Source organism: Ornithorhynchus anatinus, chromosome 2 (assembly GCF_004115215.2).
Source record: "Ornithorhynchus anatinus isolate Pmale09 chromosome 2, mOrnAna1.pri.v4, whole genome shotgun sequence".
Classification (NCBI taxonomy): domain Eukaryota; kingdom Metazoa; phylum Chordata; class Mammalia; order Monotremata; family Ornithorhynchidae; genus Ornithorhynchus; species Ornithorhynchus anatinus.
The window spans coordinates 82,114,375-82,132,393 of NC_041729.1; the positions used below are offsets into that span (position 1 = coordinate 82,114,375).

At 40.4% G+C, this 18,019-nt stretch overlaps 1 protein-coding gene across 4 annotated transcripts in view; it reads right to left on the bottom strand.

Annotated features, from left to right (window-relative positions):
• The window catches only part of UTRN (utrophin), a 609,179-nt gene that overhangs the window by 362,079 nt on the left and 229,081 nt on the right, over positions 1-18,019 (bottom strand). For all 4 annotated transcript variants that reach the window (XM_029047836.2, XM_029047843.2, XM_029047848.2 and 1 more), the window contains 2 exons: positions 16,190-16,351; positions 14,900-15,037 (listed from right to left, as the gene is read on the bottom strand). In XM_029047836.2, coding sequence (XP_028903669.1) covers positions 14,900-15,037; positions 16,190-16,351 — 300 coding nt within the window. The remainder of the gene's footprint in view (positions 1-14,899; positions 15,038-16,189; positions 16,352-18,019) is intronic.

The window sequence follows — 18,019 nt, forward strand, 5'->3', positions numbered from 1 at the left end:
TCCCTCTCGAGTCCATACTTCACTCTGCTGTTCAGGTCATTTTTCTGAAAAAAAATTCAACAAATATCTCTCCACTCCTCAAAAACCTCCAATCGTTTCCCATCCATCTCCACATCCAAAACAAACTCCTTACCATTGGTTTTAAGGCATTCAATCGGCTCTCTCCCACCTATCAATCAATTAATGGCATTTATTGAATGTTTACTGTATGCAGAGACCTGGACTAAGTGCTTGGGTGAGTACAATGAAACAGAATTGGTAGGCATGCTTCCAGCCCACAGCAAGCTTCCAGTCTAAAGAAGGAGACAACAGTCTTACCTTGCTAATCTCTTTCGCATACTCCACTGCCCTAACACCCACCTACGCTCTGTATTGCAAACTCACCTTGCTCATGCCCTCCCTTAGGCCTGGAACATTCTCCCCCTTCATATTTGACAATCCACTACTCTTCCCACCTTCAAAACCCTCCTACAATCACATCTCCTCCAAGGGGCCTTGGCTGACTAAACCCTCCTTTCCCCTTCCCACCTTCCCCTCTGAGTCTACTATGCCCTAGAGTGTGTACCCTTTAAGCACTTTGTTACCCACCCCAGCCTTGCAGTACTTTTGTAACTGTCCTTATACTGTGTTTCCCCTTTCTGTAATTTATTTTAATGTCTGTCTGCCCCTGTTGATTATGGGCACGGTTTTAGTCCCATGCCTGTCCAGTTTCTTGTGTCCATTTTCTGTAGAGCATCTTCTGTTCAGTGTCTTTTCTCCTTCCAGTCAACTGCTTTGTTTGCTAAATTTTTTCCTTTGTAAGGGAAGTATAGCAACCTAAAATAGTACCTACCTCTCAGTGCTTTTCCATATCAGCAGTCACTGACCCAAGCTATACTAATTTATTGTGCTAATTTTCCATCTACCCCCTCCTCTTTTTCTATTAAACTGTGGTTGGTGTTTTATATTTCAATTTTCAAGGGGCAGCCACTGAGAAGGGAAGTGCTGTCTAGCCACAGAGGGAAGGACGGGGTGTGAGGGCAGGATTAGGATGTTTTACTTGCATCTAATTTCAGTTCACTTGGATGGCAGTGGGCAAGATCAACATGATTCAGAGAAGTAGCATTCTAATGTACCCAGAGAGGCTAAAAGATAAAACAAAAGTAAAAATCAACTCTGGCAAGATACAATGTCAGCCTTTAAAGAGTAGACACTTTGCCAAGAACAAAAGCTGGAGCTTTTATTTAATTCTTCTATAGCTAAACATGCACAGAGGGAGTTTGGGAGCAAATAAATGTGTAGTGCAGTGCCAGCAACAACTTCACACTGCAAAACACTGAGGATAGCAGCCAAGGTGTGGGACCGACTGGGGGAGGTGCTGAGTTGATGTGCTAATGATTGTGCTGCTCTGGGCTGAAAACAACTTAAAGCCCTTTTCATAGGTTGCATTTTCTCTCCCGTAAAATTAAGGACAAAGCTAATAAGATTTAGGAAGAAGATTTATGGTGAAATGATAACTCCAAGGAATGCTATGAGAAGTAAATTTGGTCCTATTCAAACAAGCATTACCCCAATCCTTCCCATCCTTCTAGGCTCAGCAAGCCTTTTCTGATTAAAGTCTACGTGTATTAGACAAGGGACATAGTTAGCCTCCCTGGCATCTTGTTCATCTAACAAATTCAGCAGACTGGTAATTTCACAAACAACAGGGGCACAGTATACACATGATTCTTCATCCCATCTCCTTGCCCCCTTAGCTCATACCATCTAGAATTATGCCAGGCAGCTGTACGTTTAATGAATTTTACATCCAATTATAATGAATGGCTTCATATGACTGAGGCCCTGAATTAATATACGAAGGTCAGTTTATTCAGCAAATGCCTCACATTCATAAGTCAGATTCATCCAAGTTATCCCTGTTCATACAGAGTCTTCAGGGAGAGATTATTTTCTATGTCTTAATATCATCTTGACAGAAACACTGAGACCATTCAGGAATAAAACTGTTTTGTATACTCCCAAAATAGCTCTTCCCCATAGAGTGATCAATCAAATTGTCCTTGCACATCAGAATAAGGCTCTGCATCCAGAGATTTATATTTTAGTAGTGCTTCCCTAATGTAGAGGATCACAAAATATGAAACAGGCCACTATTAAATTCACCAGAGACGACAAGAATTGTATAATATTTAGTAAAGAAAATAATTCTGTCGGTTTAGAGAAAACTGAAACGATTCTATCCTGAATATAACCATACTTTCAAGGACCACAAATCAGAGTCTAAAGAAGAAGAAAAAAATTAAAGAATATGAAATAAACTGAGAAGAAAGGAGGCTATAAGAATGTGTGTGTCCAAAAAAGGCAAAGAGCACTAAAACCCAGAGAAACAGTGCTTATTGAGGATTCGAGAATGGTAGAGTGGAAAATTAGGTTGGTATTCCCCTGATTTCAGGAGAGAATCATCAAGCTCTGTGTTTTGTGATCCTTTGGTACTTGAAGGTTGCCTTGAGTCTCACTTTCTAGTCATTCATTCATTAAATCAAATAAGAAGTAATAATTATAAGTGTTATAACCGTTAAGTGCTTACTCTGTGCCAAGCACTTAAGCACTGAAGTAGATACAAGATCATCAGGTCACACATGGGGCTCACAGTCTAAGTAAGAGAGGGAGAGAACAAGTATTGAATTCCCACTATACAAATGAAGGAACTGAGGCATAGATGGGTTAAGTAACTTGCCTAATATCATAATGCGGATAAGTGGCAGAGCCAGGATCCCAGGTCCTCTGAATCCCAGGCCCATCTTCTCGAACTTCAGAAAGAAGCAGGGTCTTCCCTTCCTTGTTCTCCCTTTATGAGCGTGGAAGTGGGCCCTGGAGACAGTGGGACTAAGCAGCTCCACGTAACGCAACTGCCTTGTGCACTACAAACATTATTTTCCTACATTCCACATTTTGCTTGCAAGGTGAATTTTTGAGCCAAGAGAGTAGGATATAGATCTCATGATCAGCTGTCATTTTCAAGGAATCTCTCAATTCCAAGTAAAAACGATAGCATAAGAAATGAGATGTGAGTTTGCTGACAAGCTTTTCCCCCACTCCCACCTTAAAAACAGATACAGCACAATTTTATCCACTGAAATAGGACCTTGAAATGGAGTCTTGAAGTAGATGGAAGAAAGCAGTCACTTAAGGTGGAGAATAATCAATCTCCTGAACAATATGGGAACAAACAGTCCAAGTTACTTGCATACGCATCTCACATGTCTCATTTGGTTTTGAAGGCTAGTAACGAAACACGTGCATACATTCATGGACGTAATATATATTTAGAGCTAACTGCCATGCTAAATTGATTCAGGGTGTTCCTGAAAGGCTTAAGAAATGCAGCAATGACAGGGAGTGGGAAAGAGTCAAGGGGGAAAGAGGGGGAAAAAGAGAGGACAGAGAGATATAACAGAAGAAAGAGAGAAAGGGAGAAAGAGAAAGGGAGAAAGAGAGAGAATGAGATAGAGAAGGAAAGGTCCAGGGGATAGAGCAAGAGCACACCCAAATAACCTGAGATAATTCCCCAGAACTAAGTGATATTACCACTATCAATCATGCTAGACAGATCCATAAGGTAAAAAAAAGATCAGGTATCCTTTGGAATGCTATGACAAAGAAGCATCGCCTCCAAAAATATTTACATGGTCAATTAGTGGTATAAACTGAGCACTTACTGTGTGCAGAGCATTGGACTAAGTCCTTGGGAGAGTACAATACAACAGAGATAGGAGACCTGTTCCTCACCCACCTGACAGTCTAGAAGGGGAGACAGACATTAAAATAAATTACGAATATGAACATATGTATAATGGGGCTGAGGGTGGAGTGAATATCCTAAGGGAGAAGGAGTAGGGTAAATGAAGGCTTAGTGGTGGAAGGCCTCTTGGAGGAGATGTGATTTTGATAAGGTTTTGAAGGTGGGGAGTGTGGCAGCCTATTGTATATAAAGGGGAAGGGAGTTTCAGGCCAAAGGCAGAATGTGGGAGAAGGCTGGAAATCGAGACAGAAAAGATCAAGGTACACTGAAGTAGATCGGTGATAGAGGAGCTAAGTGTCCAAACTGGGTTGTAGTAGGAAATCAATGAGGTAAGGAAAGAAACAGAGAGTTGATTCAGTGTTTCAAAGCCAATGGTAAATAGTCGCTGTTAAAAAGGCCAAAATGGTGGCTTTTTGACTTGTTAGTTCTTGGAAGCCTGATCATTCTGGGCCACATTATTTATGATATTTCTTCCCACTTCTTACCTCCAATCTAAAAATGAAATGTTACCCATGATGAACCTTTTTTATACCTTATCACCAAATCCTGTCAGTTCCTGTCAGTTCACAGCATTGCTAAAAATTCACCCTTTCTTCTGCATCCAAATGCTACTATGCTGACGCAAGCACTTGTAACCCACCATGACTATTACACATCAGCCTCCTCAATGACTACCCTCCCTTCTGTCTCTCCCCACTTCAGTCCAAACTTTCACTTTGCTGGCTAGATCACTTTTATAAAACAAGTTCAGGCCACATCTCTCCACTCCTCCAGAACTTCCAGTAATTGCCCATCCCCTGGCAGTAGTATGGCTTAGTGGATAGAGAGTGGTCCTGGGAGCCAGAGACACTAGGTTCTAATGCCAGCTCTGTCACTTGCCTGATGTGTGACAAGTCACAGACTCTCTGGGCCTCAGTTTCCTCAACTGTAAAATGGGGATTCAATACCTGTTCTCCCTCTTATTTGACTGTGAGCCCCATGTGGGACAGGACCTAGGTCCTACCTGATAAATGGTATCTACCGTACAACTTAGAACAGTGCTTGACACATAATGAGTGCTTAACAAATACCACAGAAATCCACCTCCAAATCAAACAGAAACTCCTTACTGATTGAATGCTTTAAAGCATTGAATCAGCTCTCCCCCTCCTTCTTGACTTCAGTGATTTCCTACTACTACTACAACCCAGGCCACATACTTTGCTCCTTTAACACCAATTTACTCAATGGACCTTGATCTCGTCTATCTCACTGCCATGTCCTCCCTCTGGACTGGAACTCTCCCCAAGCAAACCCATATTCAATAAACCACCGATCTCTTCACCTTCAAAGCTTTACGAAAAATCACGTCTCCTCCAAGACACCTTCTCCTAAGCCCCCATTACTATAGTAATAATAATAATAATTGTGGTATTTGCTAAGTGATTACTGTTTGCCAGACACTGTACTAAGTGCTGGGGTGGATACAAGCAAATTGGTTGGACACAGTTCCTGTTCCACATGGGGCTCACATTCTTAATCCCCATTTAACAGATGAGAGAACTGAGGCAGAGAGAAGTGAAGTGACTTGGTCAAGGTCACAAAGCAGAGAAGTGGTGGAGCCTGGATCAGAATCCAGGTCTTTATGGTTTTCAGCCCCATGCTCTCCCTTCTGCATTGCCTCTGCACTTGGATCTGTTCCCTTTAAGCATTTGACATTCACCCTACCTCCTAGCTCTTACATACTTATCTTAATTTATTTTAATGTCTGTCTCCCCCTCTAGACTGTAAGCTCCTTTGGGGCATGGAACATGTCTGACAAATCTGTTGTACTGTACTCTCCTGAGTGCTTAGTACAGTGCTCTGCACACAGTAAGAACTCAAATACTGTGTAAATATTATTTATTACTCTATTTTGTTTATAATGTGTATATTTATATGATTCTCTTTTATCTTGATGATGTCTGTGCCAGACTGCTTGTTTTGTTTTGTTCTGTTTTGCTTTGCTGTCTGTCTCCCCCGTTTAAACTATGAGCCCCGTTATTGGGCAGGGGTTGTCTCTATCTGTTGCTGAACTGTACATTCCAAGCACTTAGTACAGTGCTCTGCACATAGCAAGTGCTCAATAAATGCCATTGAATGAATAAATAAATACCATTAATTGGACACACTCAAGCCTTGCTAGAGGCTTTTGTTGAGAGGGGCTGGGTGTTCAGCTCAAAAAGCTGTGAGGGCTATCACTCCTTTGGAGTTGACATTTCAAAGTTTCACTCTGAATAAAATATGGCCCTTGGCAGTAAGAGAAAGGGATTTGCCTATAATGATGAGAAGGAGTTGGAAGTGAAAATAGATGGACACTTTGGTTTCCCACTATCAATTTAAAAGAATGATTAAAGAATAACTTGGAAATCTGAACTTGAATTGCAACTGGGAAATAAGAATATATTTTGATTAGAAGTAGAAGCAGCATGACCTAGTGGATAGAGTAGGGACCTGGGAATCAAGGGACTTGGGTTTTAGTATCAACTCCACCACTTGACTGCTGTGTGTGACCTTGAGCATGTCATTTTACTTCTCAGTGCCTCAGTTTCCTCATGTACAAAATTCAGAACCTGTTCCCCCTTCTAGACTCTAAACTCTACGTGGGACTTTTGATGATGATGACGATGATAACTGTATCTACCCTAGTGCTTAGTACAGTGCTTGGTATATAGTACGTACTTAAATACCACAATTATTATAAGGAAGAATCATTGTGCTGAAACTCTTCCTCTACACTATTAAACCAGCAACATCTTTAGACCCTACTAAAGTGAGGACATAAATACTTAGCACAACGCTCTGCAAACTGTACTTGGTTAAATATCATGGCTGAAAATTCACAGTACCAATAGTTACTCACCAAGCCCAGCATGGGCATCTGGATTGCCGATGAGACAGCCTCTTTCCCGGACAGGAAAGAAAATCCAGATGCTTGAACAAAGATGAGGAAAAAGGAACCCCCTATCCCACTGTTAAATTTCTATGAACCTTTCAGTGTCCAAGGCAGAACTACATTACACTGAACTACAATGAGTTGCTCACAAAAGTTTTTGTTTAATTTTCAAGTATAAATTGACTTATACAAAATCAAAGCAGGACAAATTGCTTATGCGCTCGTCACTTCAACTACTATCAAGCAAGGCAGATTGGGCCAAAAAGCTGTCAAAGAAGCTTTCTCGGTGGAGAAAGAACTTAAACATATTCATGACCTTCTTGCTATTGCAGATACACCTGTAAAGCATGTTGGCATAAATTACCTGGGACTTCAGCATCTCTTTGAGTTCAATTCACTGTAGATAGCTCAATACAATTTGCCAGGAATAAATAGTTTAAGGAAGCTTGCCAAAAATTCAAACAATTGTATGCCTCCATCTGCTGGATCACTGAAAGGAAAAGACGGCTTTGGCAAAAGGCAATTTTATAAAATATGTTTTCTTGTGTTCGAGTGGGAATGGACTTGACTAAAACCAGATTTTAGTCAAATCCCCTGATTTAATTTACTTTCTTGATGTTTTCATTAACTGGAATGCATTTAAGTCCATTTGCATTAGCACACTTTTAAATGGAAATGGCTACCAGATACTGCCCAGAGCCATAATGCATATTATATAAACTTCAACTGTCAAAGGATTTATTGACATTATACCTCAAACACTTGTTTTATGGGAGACAGCATGGAGCCATGCAGTTTCATTGGCCACTGATTACAAACACAACATTCAATGACAATCTTAACAGAGAATGACCACTGATATATTCAGGTTGATAATGCTATCCCTTGTCCTTAAGATGTACAGTAAAGAGCAAGACAATTGAACTCTAAGTTCTTGGGGACAAAGAAGCTGTGTAAAACCATGAATCGAAGGGAATGCTATTAACCTGTTTCACCAAGACATTCAGAATTGAGCACAACTAAGCCTGCAACCGAGGAGTCCATCTTAACCAGGTTGACTGTCAGTTTCACCCTTGTAGTTGATATGGGTCTGTTGTCCCATACCTGTCCCCAAGGGCAGAATCCCAGATTATGGGGCAGCTGAGAGGTCCCACAGCACACCCCCTAGGTATGGCATTCCCTGGGGCATGGAGGCCCTATCTATGCCTTAAGCAATTGGGAGAGGATGCTGTCCAGGGAACAGAATCACTAGCTCCTTGCAGGAAGTGGGATGAGAGACAATGCAAATATTTCTGCTTACTGTCCCGAAGGAAGAAGTAATTTCCCTTGAACCAGTTTTAAAATCCTGTTCCTTAAATTTAAACCAATATGCCAGAAAAACTCCTTTAAACAAGATCCTGAACAAGCTCTGTGGAAGAAGGCAGGATCAAAGAAAATAGATAATATAGAGCTCCCTCTCTCTATATATCTCTATATAGATTTATCTATCTGTGTATATAGAAAGATACATATCCATCTGCCTGATCTAGATACATATCTATACAGACATATAAATCTCTATATACACCTAGAACAAGAAGATTTTCTTGTAGAGATAATTCTGTCTAGATATATAGTAGGGATTGTCTCTATCTGTTGCCGAATTATACTTTCCAAACACTTAGTACAGTGCTCTGCACACAGTAAGCACTCAGTAAATGATTAAATGAACCTATGTAATATATTTATATATCTCTCTCCATTTGAAAGATCTTTCTGATTATTTTGTACCCACCCTAGTGCTTATGGGTTTGGCACATTTAGTATTAGTTAAGTGCTTTCTATGTGCAAAACACTGTTCTAGATGCTGGGGTAGGTACAAGGCAATCAGGTTGTCCCATGTGGGACTCACAGTCTTAACCTCCATTTTACAGATGAAGTAACTGAGGCACAGAGAAGTTAAGTGGCTTGCCCAACATCACACAGCATCCAAGTGGCACAGCCAGGATTAGAATCCAAGTTTTCTAACTCCCAAGTCTGTGCTCTTTCCACTAAGCCACATTGCTATCTGCGATGTGACCTTAGACAAGTCATTTCACTTCTCTGTGCCTCAGTTACATCACCTGTAAAATGGGGAATAAGACTGTGAGCCCCATGTCCAACCTGAGTAGCTTTAATCCCTCCCCAACATTTAGTAAAGTGCCTGGTACTTTCCCATCATTGCAGACAGTACCACCATCCCTCCTATCTCACAAGCTCATAACTTTGGTGTTATCCTTGACTCCTCTCTCTCATTTAACCCACATATTCAATCCATCACTAAATCCTGCCAGTACCATCTTCACAATATCATTAAAATCTGTCCTTTCCTCAACATCCAAACCGCTACCATGTTAATCTAAGCACTTACCCTATTGCACCTTGATTGCTGTATCAGCCTCCTTGCTGACCTCCCTGCCTCCTGTCTCTCCCCACTCCAGTCTATATTTCACTCTGTGCCCAGATCATTTATTCAAAAATGTTCAGTCTAAGTTTCCACACTCTTCAAGAATCTGCAGGGGGTGTCCATCCCACCGCTGCATCAAACAGAAACTCTTACCATCAGCTTTTAAGCACTCAATCATCTTGTGCCCTCCTACTTCACCTCACTTCTATCCTACTATTCATTCATTCATTCAATATTATTTATTGAGTGCTTACTATGTGCACAGCACTGTACTAAGCACTTGGAATGTACAATTCGGCAACAGATAGAGACAATCCCTTCCCATTGACGGGCTTAGAGTCTACAACCCAGCCCATGCACTTCAAACCTCTAAAGCCAACCTATTCAGTCACCTCAGTCTCTTCATACATACAACTTTAGGTGGATTCTAGGGAAAGGCAAGAAATGCTAAATCCAAACAGAACTTAAATCATAATTCCCAGTTTCATCATTCACAGTATTCTCCCAGGCATGGCAAGGTATGACTGAATGTTGAGGGTTAGAGGTACCGAGTCCCTACCACTGACTCACACAGCCCTCCCCACGTCGTCCTGGAGGTCTCAATCTGACCTGCCTTGCACCAGTGTGGCCAGAAGAATTCAAGCACCGGCAGTGAGCTGAGCATAGAAAACCCTAGCAGTTACTTTGTCTATTAGAGTTGTTGAATTCTGAGCCATGTAGATTCAGAATGATGTTCCTCTAAGGAGATTACTTTATTGTTCTTTTTGTTTTCATTTCTTGCATTTATCCTTCTCTTCCTTTATGTTGTTTTTCCCCTTTTTTTCTTTTTTATCTTTCCTTAAGTGTCGGCCACCATTGCCCACTCTCCACTTTGTTCTTAGACTTTACGCTCCTTGAGGGCCAGGGACTGTCTAATTCATTTCCTTGTGTTCTTCCCCAGAGGTTAGTACTTTGTACACAGTAAATAAATGCTGCTGCTACTGCTATTACTATTTCTACCACTACTACTTTGGGGAACTGCTAGTACTAGTTCTGGAATGCAGATTTTTTTTATTGATTGCATTTAGTAAATAATCCTTTCAAGATTATCCTATGTGCAAAACTAGTAAATAAATGCAGAATATGGATGTAAAGCCAAACGCTATACAAGGGTGAAGGCTGAAGCACTGCCATGTTGAACTACATGCCCTTTATGGTTTGTTGAAAAGTTAATGTTCCATAATTATGAATGAAGCAAACCAAGATGAAATGCCACACCCTTTGGTTTTTACGGGTACGCTGAGAGAAGGTGTTGGGTCACTCAGGAATTTCAGAGCACAAGAGTATCAAAATGGTCAAAATGATAAAGATTTATTCTAATTACATAGCTCTAAAACCATCAATCCAGAATAAAGCACCTAGTCCCTGCCCAGGCCCTGCATGGCTGTAGTAAAACATATATATTAAATAGTTAAATATCTTGGCAGCATTTAATAAAAAGGAAAATAAAATCTCAAATTTAGTGAAATGTCAATAAAAACAGATATGTTACACTAAATCTATTGAAGATTTTGGTTCAGAAAATACTTCAAAGAGAAACAGCAGAAATGGAAGTAAAGGCATGGGAACATAGCTGGAGGAACACCTGAATCTACCAGAATTAAAAGGACTTCTACTCTCCCGAATTTCAAAGACCTTCTAAAATCTCACCTCCTCCAGGAGGCCTTTCCTTATTGATCTCTTCTTTCCCCACCTTCCTGGTCCCCACTCTGCTCCCCGCAGCTGCCTCAGACTACCTCATCACCTTTGCACTTAAGCCCTCTCTTAGGACTTATGCACAATCTGCACATATCGGGAAGCAGAAGGGCCTAGACGATACAGCACAGGCCTGGGAGTCAGAAGTACCTGGATTCTAGTCCCAGATTTGCCACTTGTCTGCTGTGTGACCTTGGGCAAGTCATTAAAACTATAAGCCCCTTGTATCTCCCCCAGTGCTTGGAACAGTGCTTGGCACATAGTAAGCACTTAACAAAATACCATTTAACTTCTCTGTGCCTTAGTTACCTTATCCATAAAATAGGCATTAAGACCATGAGTCCCATGTGAGATATGGACTATGTCCAACCTGATTACCTTATATCTACCCCAGCGCTTAGAAAAGTGCCTGGCGCATTGTAAGCACTTAAATACCATAAAAAAAATCGCAACCTCTCTGATACTCACTTTTTTCATTTAGAAAAATGTGGTTAAGATAGACTGGGAGTCCCATGTGGGAAACAGAAGGTGTTCCAACTCATAACCCTAAATTCATATTTGCCCTCTTCACATAGCAGTCATTTAAACTGCATCATCATAATAATTATAATGCTTGTGCATGAAGCTCTACTTCAAGTTAAAAACTTTTAAAATTACATAATAAGTTGGGTATATTTAAATTCCAATTGACAAATCAAAGGCAGTATAGTCTTGTTAAAAATAAAATATTAAAGGAATGTATTTAGAAGGGTTAATGTTGTAAATTTCTCTATCACATAACTCAAAATCTTTTTCCCATTCTAAGTCTTTTTCCACAAGTTAACAATAATGGATTATACAATGCGGATTGTGAATCTGGGCAACGAACACACAATCTGACATTCAAGTAGGCCTCTGTCCTGGAAACTTTTATTCAGTTGAGGCCCTACAAATGAAAAGACATGGTGCATTTGGAAAGCATTAGACAAAAACAACAATATTTATGGGATGAGAAATGAATTGTAGCATTTTATCCTATTGAAAACAAGACATTTCAACTTAACCAGAAAGAAAGGGTTAAGGAACTCAAGTTTTTTGGGTGTTTTTGTTTTTTTTTTGTTGTTTTTTTTTTTTTTAACAGGGAGAAAAAAGGGTGGAGAGGGAGGGAGGGAGGAAGGGGACAGGTAGCTATTTTTCAGATATATGATGGATTATGACAGGTGGCAATGAAAGACTCGTCCATTTCCAATAGAGGCAGGAATGGAGGGAACTGTCTTAAATTGCAGCAGCTGCAACTTAGACTAGATACTAGAAAGAATTTCTTAGCAAATAGGGTTGGGAAAGCCTGAAACACATTACTGAGGAAATGGAAATTTCTAAGACTACAACAGACAATTGGTTTTCTAGGATGGAGAAAGGAAAGGGTAGGGGGTGCCGGGCAGGAAAGAGAGAGAGATCCTTCATTATCTCAAGATGATGCCAATGAAAGTGATTATCACCTGTGAATGACAGTGGGACCAACCAACATTTCCTTCCACCCTAGGCACACGTGAAATTTGTTAGCACACTCCTTCTTGAATAGTGGAACAAAACTCTAAACAATTTCCCAAATTCTCTCCTAGCCCTATGATTTCATGACTAACTCTGTCTGCTCCATCTACATCATTTTCAGGTCTACCTATAGTTTTTGAACATCATCTCCTCCATGAAGCCCTTACAGACTATCTTCACTTTCACTTGGGCAGCTCATCAACCTATAAAGTTCCTCTTTATCCTTGGAGAAAGCATGTAAAGACCCTAGCATCTGCCTGTCCAGAATTAACTTCCTTTCCAGGGACCACAGGAGTGAAATAATGCAGAGGGAAAAGAGATGAAGGAATTTAAACTCAAAGGAGAGTCTATTAGCAATTCTATTAGCTATTGTTTTAAAGCTCACCTTCTCACAGAACCTCTTGATGTCAGTACTCCCATCTTCTACCCCTTGCTCACTCCTTTCCCGCTCAAGAACTTTTCTCCCACTTTGAATCCATGAGAGAATAATTCTTTCCATCTTCAAAGCTCCTTTGAAGTCCCTCCTCCTCTAGAAGGCACCCACCAATTATTTTTTTCTTTCCCACAAGCTAAATCCTCATGCCAAACCCATAATACTTATGTAAATATCCTTATACCCTACTATTTCCCTTATCCCTAATATCTGATGTCTGCCTCCCCCTACAGACTGTAAGATCTTTTAGGACAGGGATCGCACCTCCCAAGTCTGCTGTATTGTCTTTCCTGAGTACTTATTACAGTGCTTTGCCCACATTACATGCTCAATAAATAACAGAGATACACACTGAACTACCACCTCTGCACTTTTGAATCACTTCCAGCTACATTCATGTACCACAATCATGCATAGCACTTAATAATAATAATAATAATGTTGGTATTTGTTAAGCGCTTACTATGTGCAGAGCACTGTTCTAAGCGCTGGGGTAGGCATAGGGGAATCAGGTTGTCCCACATGGGGCTCACAGTCTTAATCCCCATTTTACAGATGAGGTAACTGAGGCACAGAGAAGTGAAGTGACTTGCCCAGAGTCACACAGCCGACAAGTGGCAGAGCCGGGATTTGAACCCATGACCTCTGACTCCAAAGCCCGTGCTCTTTCCACTGAGCCACGCTGCTTCTCACTTCTGTATATGTATATAGTGTACATACTATATATACTATACTATATATACTATACTTGTATATATCCTTAGTAGTAATAGTACTATGAAGTACTTTCTGTGTGCAGAGCACTCTACTAAACACTGGGAGAGAATAAACCATTGGGAATTAGATATGATCTCTAGCCCTCAGGGGCTCCAAATCTTCTATACTCTACAATTTAAGTATTAATCTTCTAAATCCTCATCTTTTAATTCCCTTTTCCCCATAGTAATTATTTTGTTTTTCTCCTGCTGGAATCACTGTCTACACGGTTGGATATCTGCCCTTTAAACACTGATATTTACACGAGAATGGTCTCCACAGCACATAGATATAAAAATCTGTAATTTATTTTAAGGTCTGTCTCCCCATCTGGATTGTAAGCTTCTTGTGGGCAGTCTACCAAGTCCTCTGTACTGTATTCTTCCAAGTACTTAGTACTGTGCTGTGTACAGAGTAAGCACTCAATAGATGCCAATGATTGAAAACATCTTCGAGTGTCAAAATTATGTCTTCTAATTCTACTTGGTACAGTGTTCTGCACACAGTAGGGACTCATTACTATTGGTTGACTGACTTATAGAAATACAAACTACTTCATTTAATTTACTGCTACAGGTCTAATTCATGTATTACTGGTTAATACTATAAGGATAGTGCATGTAATTTTTAAACATTTTTAGAAAATGAGAACTTAGTTGAACTTTCCACCAAGCTAATTAAATTAATCCTTTCTTACTACCCCACTAGGATAGGGACTTGTCAATTATCATAACACTGATCTGTTACCAATTCATACATTCTAAGTGCTTAGTACAGTGCTCTGCATATAGTAAGCAATCAATAAATACTATTGAATGAATGATGTATTAGTCATTAGTTAACTTATAAATAGTTCTACAAAGGGGGGAAGGAAAAGGATTCCAAAAAATCAATATTTAATGTATTCAAAATAGATTCTGAAGGAAGTAGGGATAAGAGTACTACAGCTAAGTAACCAGCAGTTTGAAGCAAATGACAGTCAAAGCAATATGAATTCTAAAAAGGAACCAACACTGCCTCCAATTCTAAAGCAGACCAGCATTTGTCCATGGTTTAGGAGGATTCAAATTACTCTTTCTCCTAAAGGGCAATTGAAATGGGAAAACATATGACTGTATTTTCAATACAACATGAAAGCAAACCCTTGGAACTCTCCTGCACATTTTAAATTTGAGCTTTCATGCCTGGAGTTGGTAAAAAAAAAATGTCCCCATGGTCTCACTGCTGCAGGACCACGGCCATGAAATGTCCTAATTTACATCAGCTCCCAAACACCTGGTCATTGCAACTGCACAACATTCCTGAAAACACTGCAATGAGCACCTTTATGTTGTTGTGTCTTGTCTGCAGAAGGAGCAACTGCAGACGAATTTTCTCCCTTTTGTTAGCCTCTATTGGCTGCTGTAGCATCTGCTCTCCTCTCTGAAGAACTTCCTCAATCTGAGCTTTCTCTTCATCCATCTGAAATGTATAAGCAAAGGTTCCTTTAGATGTCATATTTGCACATCAGTTATACTTCATTTTCAAAAATGGATAATGATGCCAGGGATCCTGGTGGATCTCACTAGCTAATTTCAACTCTGTGAGAAGCAATAATTTAGTCACAAAAATATTTTTCATAATAGTTACTGAATTGTTATTTTTCACATTAGCACCCCAAAAGCAAATCTAGGCACCAACAGAAGACAATAATCAGTATTAGAGCAATAATAGTAATAATGATAATAATAATGTTAAAGCAATTACTATATGCCAAGAATACTATGTGTCAAACACTGAAGGAGATACATGATAATCAACAATCTCTGCCCTCCAAAGGTGCTAAAATTTAAGTAGGAGGCAGAACAGATATCAAAGCCCCATTTGACAGATAAGAAAACAAGCAGTTTGCTCTCTCTTACAGTCTCCCTTGAGACTGTAAGCTTGTTATGGGCTGAGAATGTGTCTACCAATTCTGTTATATTGTACTTTTCCAAGTGCTTAGTACAGTGCTCTGCACACAGTGAACACTCAATAAATACTGTGAATCATTTCAGGCAAGTTGAGGGAATAGCCCAAGGTCCCAAGCAGACATATGGTAGAGATTCATTCATTCATTCAATAGTATTTATTGAGCACTTACTATGTGCAGAGCACTGTACTAAGTGCTTGGAATGTGGGATTAGAACCCAGGTCCTCTGACTCCAGGCCCATGCTCTTTCCACTGTGCCATACTGTTGTCTCAAAAGTACTTATTCATAGTTTATCTGGGGTACAGAGAGGTGTTCAGCCACTTATAGGTCTTATGCTCATCATTAAAATTTCATTTGTATATATACTTTTTTTTATACTAATGAAGGAACTGACTTTAAAAAACAAGATGTGTACAAATAAAGTGTTCTTTAAAAGAGCACTGGCGTTTTGGGGTAATTAGGGCACTGTTGACTTGTCCTGCAGTACTCTATGTACTCTATGAGTGGTATGAAAGAGCTAATTCTCCTTCTAAATGCCTCAGTTAAGTCCCTATTACCAACAGAAAGTAAGAAGAGAAAAAAAAAATCAAGCTCAAAGTACACCTGGAGTAAAATAATAAATGACCAAAAGCTAAACATCACACATCCTATTTGTTCATACCTTTTCATCTTCATCACTGGATTCCAGATGCCTTTCCACAACCCTTAGCATATTTTCTAAGTCCCTTTCTAGTATTTCCAGATCTGCAGAAGGCAGAGTGACTTCATAGGGTTCTGGCTTGACAAACATTTTATATGACAAAGGCTCTTGATTGATTAATATCTGTGCAAAGAGAACAAAAAGTGTCAAAACACCATGGAGTGAAAAAGGTTAAAAATACATAGAATGATTCAAGGTGAGAAGAAACAGGCAAGTCCCTGGGCTTGGGCAACTCATAGGAAAACATGTCTGCTTACATGCATGTAAAAGGAATAATCTTAATATTATGTTATTCAATCACCCTCCAACAGAGCAACTCCACAATTTCCTGAAGAAACAGGCAAGTCCCTGGGCTTGGGCAACTCATAGGAAAACATGTCTGCTTACATGCATGTAAAAGGATTAATCTTAATATTATGTTATTCAATCACCCTCCAACAGAGCAACTCCACAATTTCCTGATGTTCTTCTAGTTTGAGGATACCTTTTCCAACCCCCACCCAAAAGAAATGCTCTGGGACCTTGCAAAATTGGGATGGTTCCCCAAAATAGTGATGGTAAAATAATCACATCAGCTGCGGGTGCCCAACAAAATTCTTAGGGCACCACATGTGTTTTGTTCAGTATTCAGGAGAGCCCTAAGTCGCCATCCTAATGGCTTGACCAATAAAGCTAAGCAATCCTGTTTGTCTAGTATTTATATCCCTCCACACATGCCCTGGCTTCCTTCTCTGTCATTCCTGCTCTCCTTCCCCAGTCCTATTTGCCTGATCTCCTATTTACCTTTGTATCCTCCTCTGGCTGCTCTTGGCTGCTCCACCTTTCCTGCTTCAATCCTGCTTCTATATAAATGAAAAAAAATGCCCCTAAAACTTTGCAGTTTTTTTCCAACAGCCTTGCTTATTAAGGGCAGGGGGAGGAAATGCTCTGTTTCTGCTTATCTTGTCTATATTGAATATTAGGTTGAGAAGGCAGGGAGTACTTTTCATTTTAGAAGCTCTCTCTCTCTCTCTCAGCTCTGTTCTCTTCATCCTTCACTCTGCTCTCTCACTCACCCCACAAATCCAATCCGTCACTAAAACCTGCCAGTCTCACCTTCACAACATTACCGAGATCCGCCCCTTTCCTCTCTATCCAAACTGCTACCTTGCTGGTACAATCTCTCAAAATATCCCAACTGGATTATTGCATCAGCCTTCTTTCTGATCTCCCATCTTCCTGTCTCTCCTCAATTCAGTCTATAATTCCCTCCACTGCCCAGATTACCTTACTACAGAAACGCTCTGGGCATGTCACTCCCGTCCTCAAAAATCTCCAGTGGTCACCTATCAACCTTCACATGAAGCAAAAACTCCTCACTATTGGCTTCAAAGCTCCCCATCACCTTTCCCCCTCCTACCTCACCTCCTTTCTCTCCTTCTACAGCCCAGCCCGCACATTCCCCTCCTCTCTGACACTAACCTCTTCACTGTGCCTCATTCTCACCTGTCCCACTGTTGACCCCTGGCCCATGTCCTACCGCTGACCTGGAATGCCCTCCCTCCTCACATCTGCCAAAATAACTCTCTTCTCCTCTTCAAAGCCCTACTTCTCAGCTCACCTCCTCCAGGAGGCCTTCCCAGACTAAGCCCTCCCTTCCCCCCCGCTCCTCCTCCCCTCTCCCTCCCTCTGCTCTACCCCTTCCCCTCACCACAGCTTTATTAATGATGTGTATATATCTATGAGTCTATTTATCTATTTTGATGGTATTGATGCCTGTCTACTTGTTTTGTTTTGTTGCCTGTCTCCCCC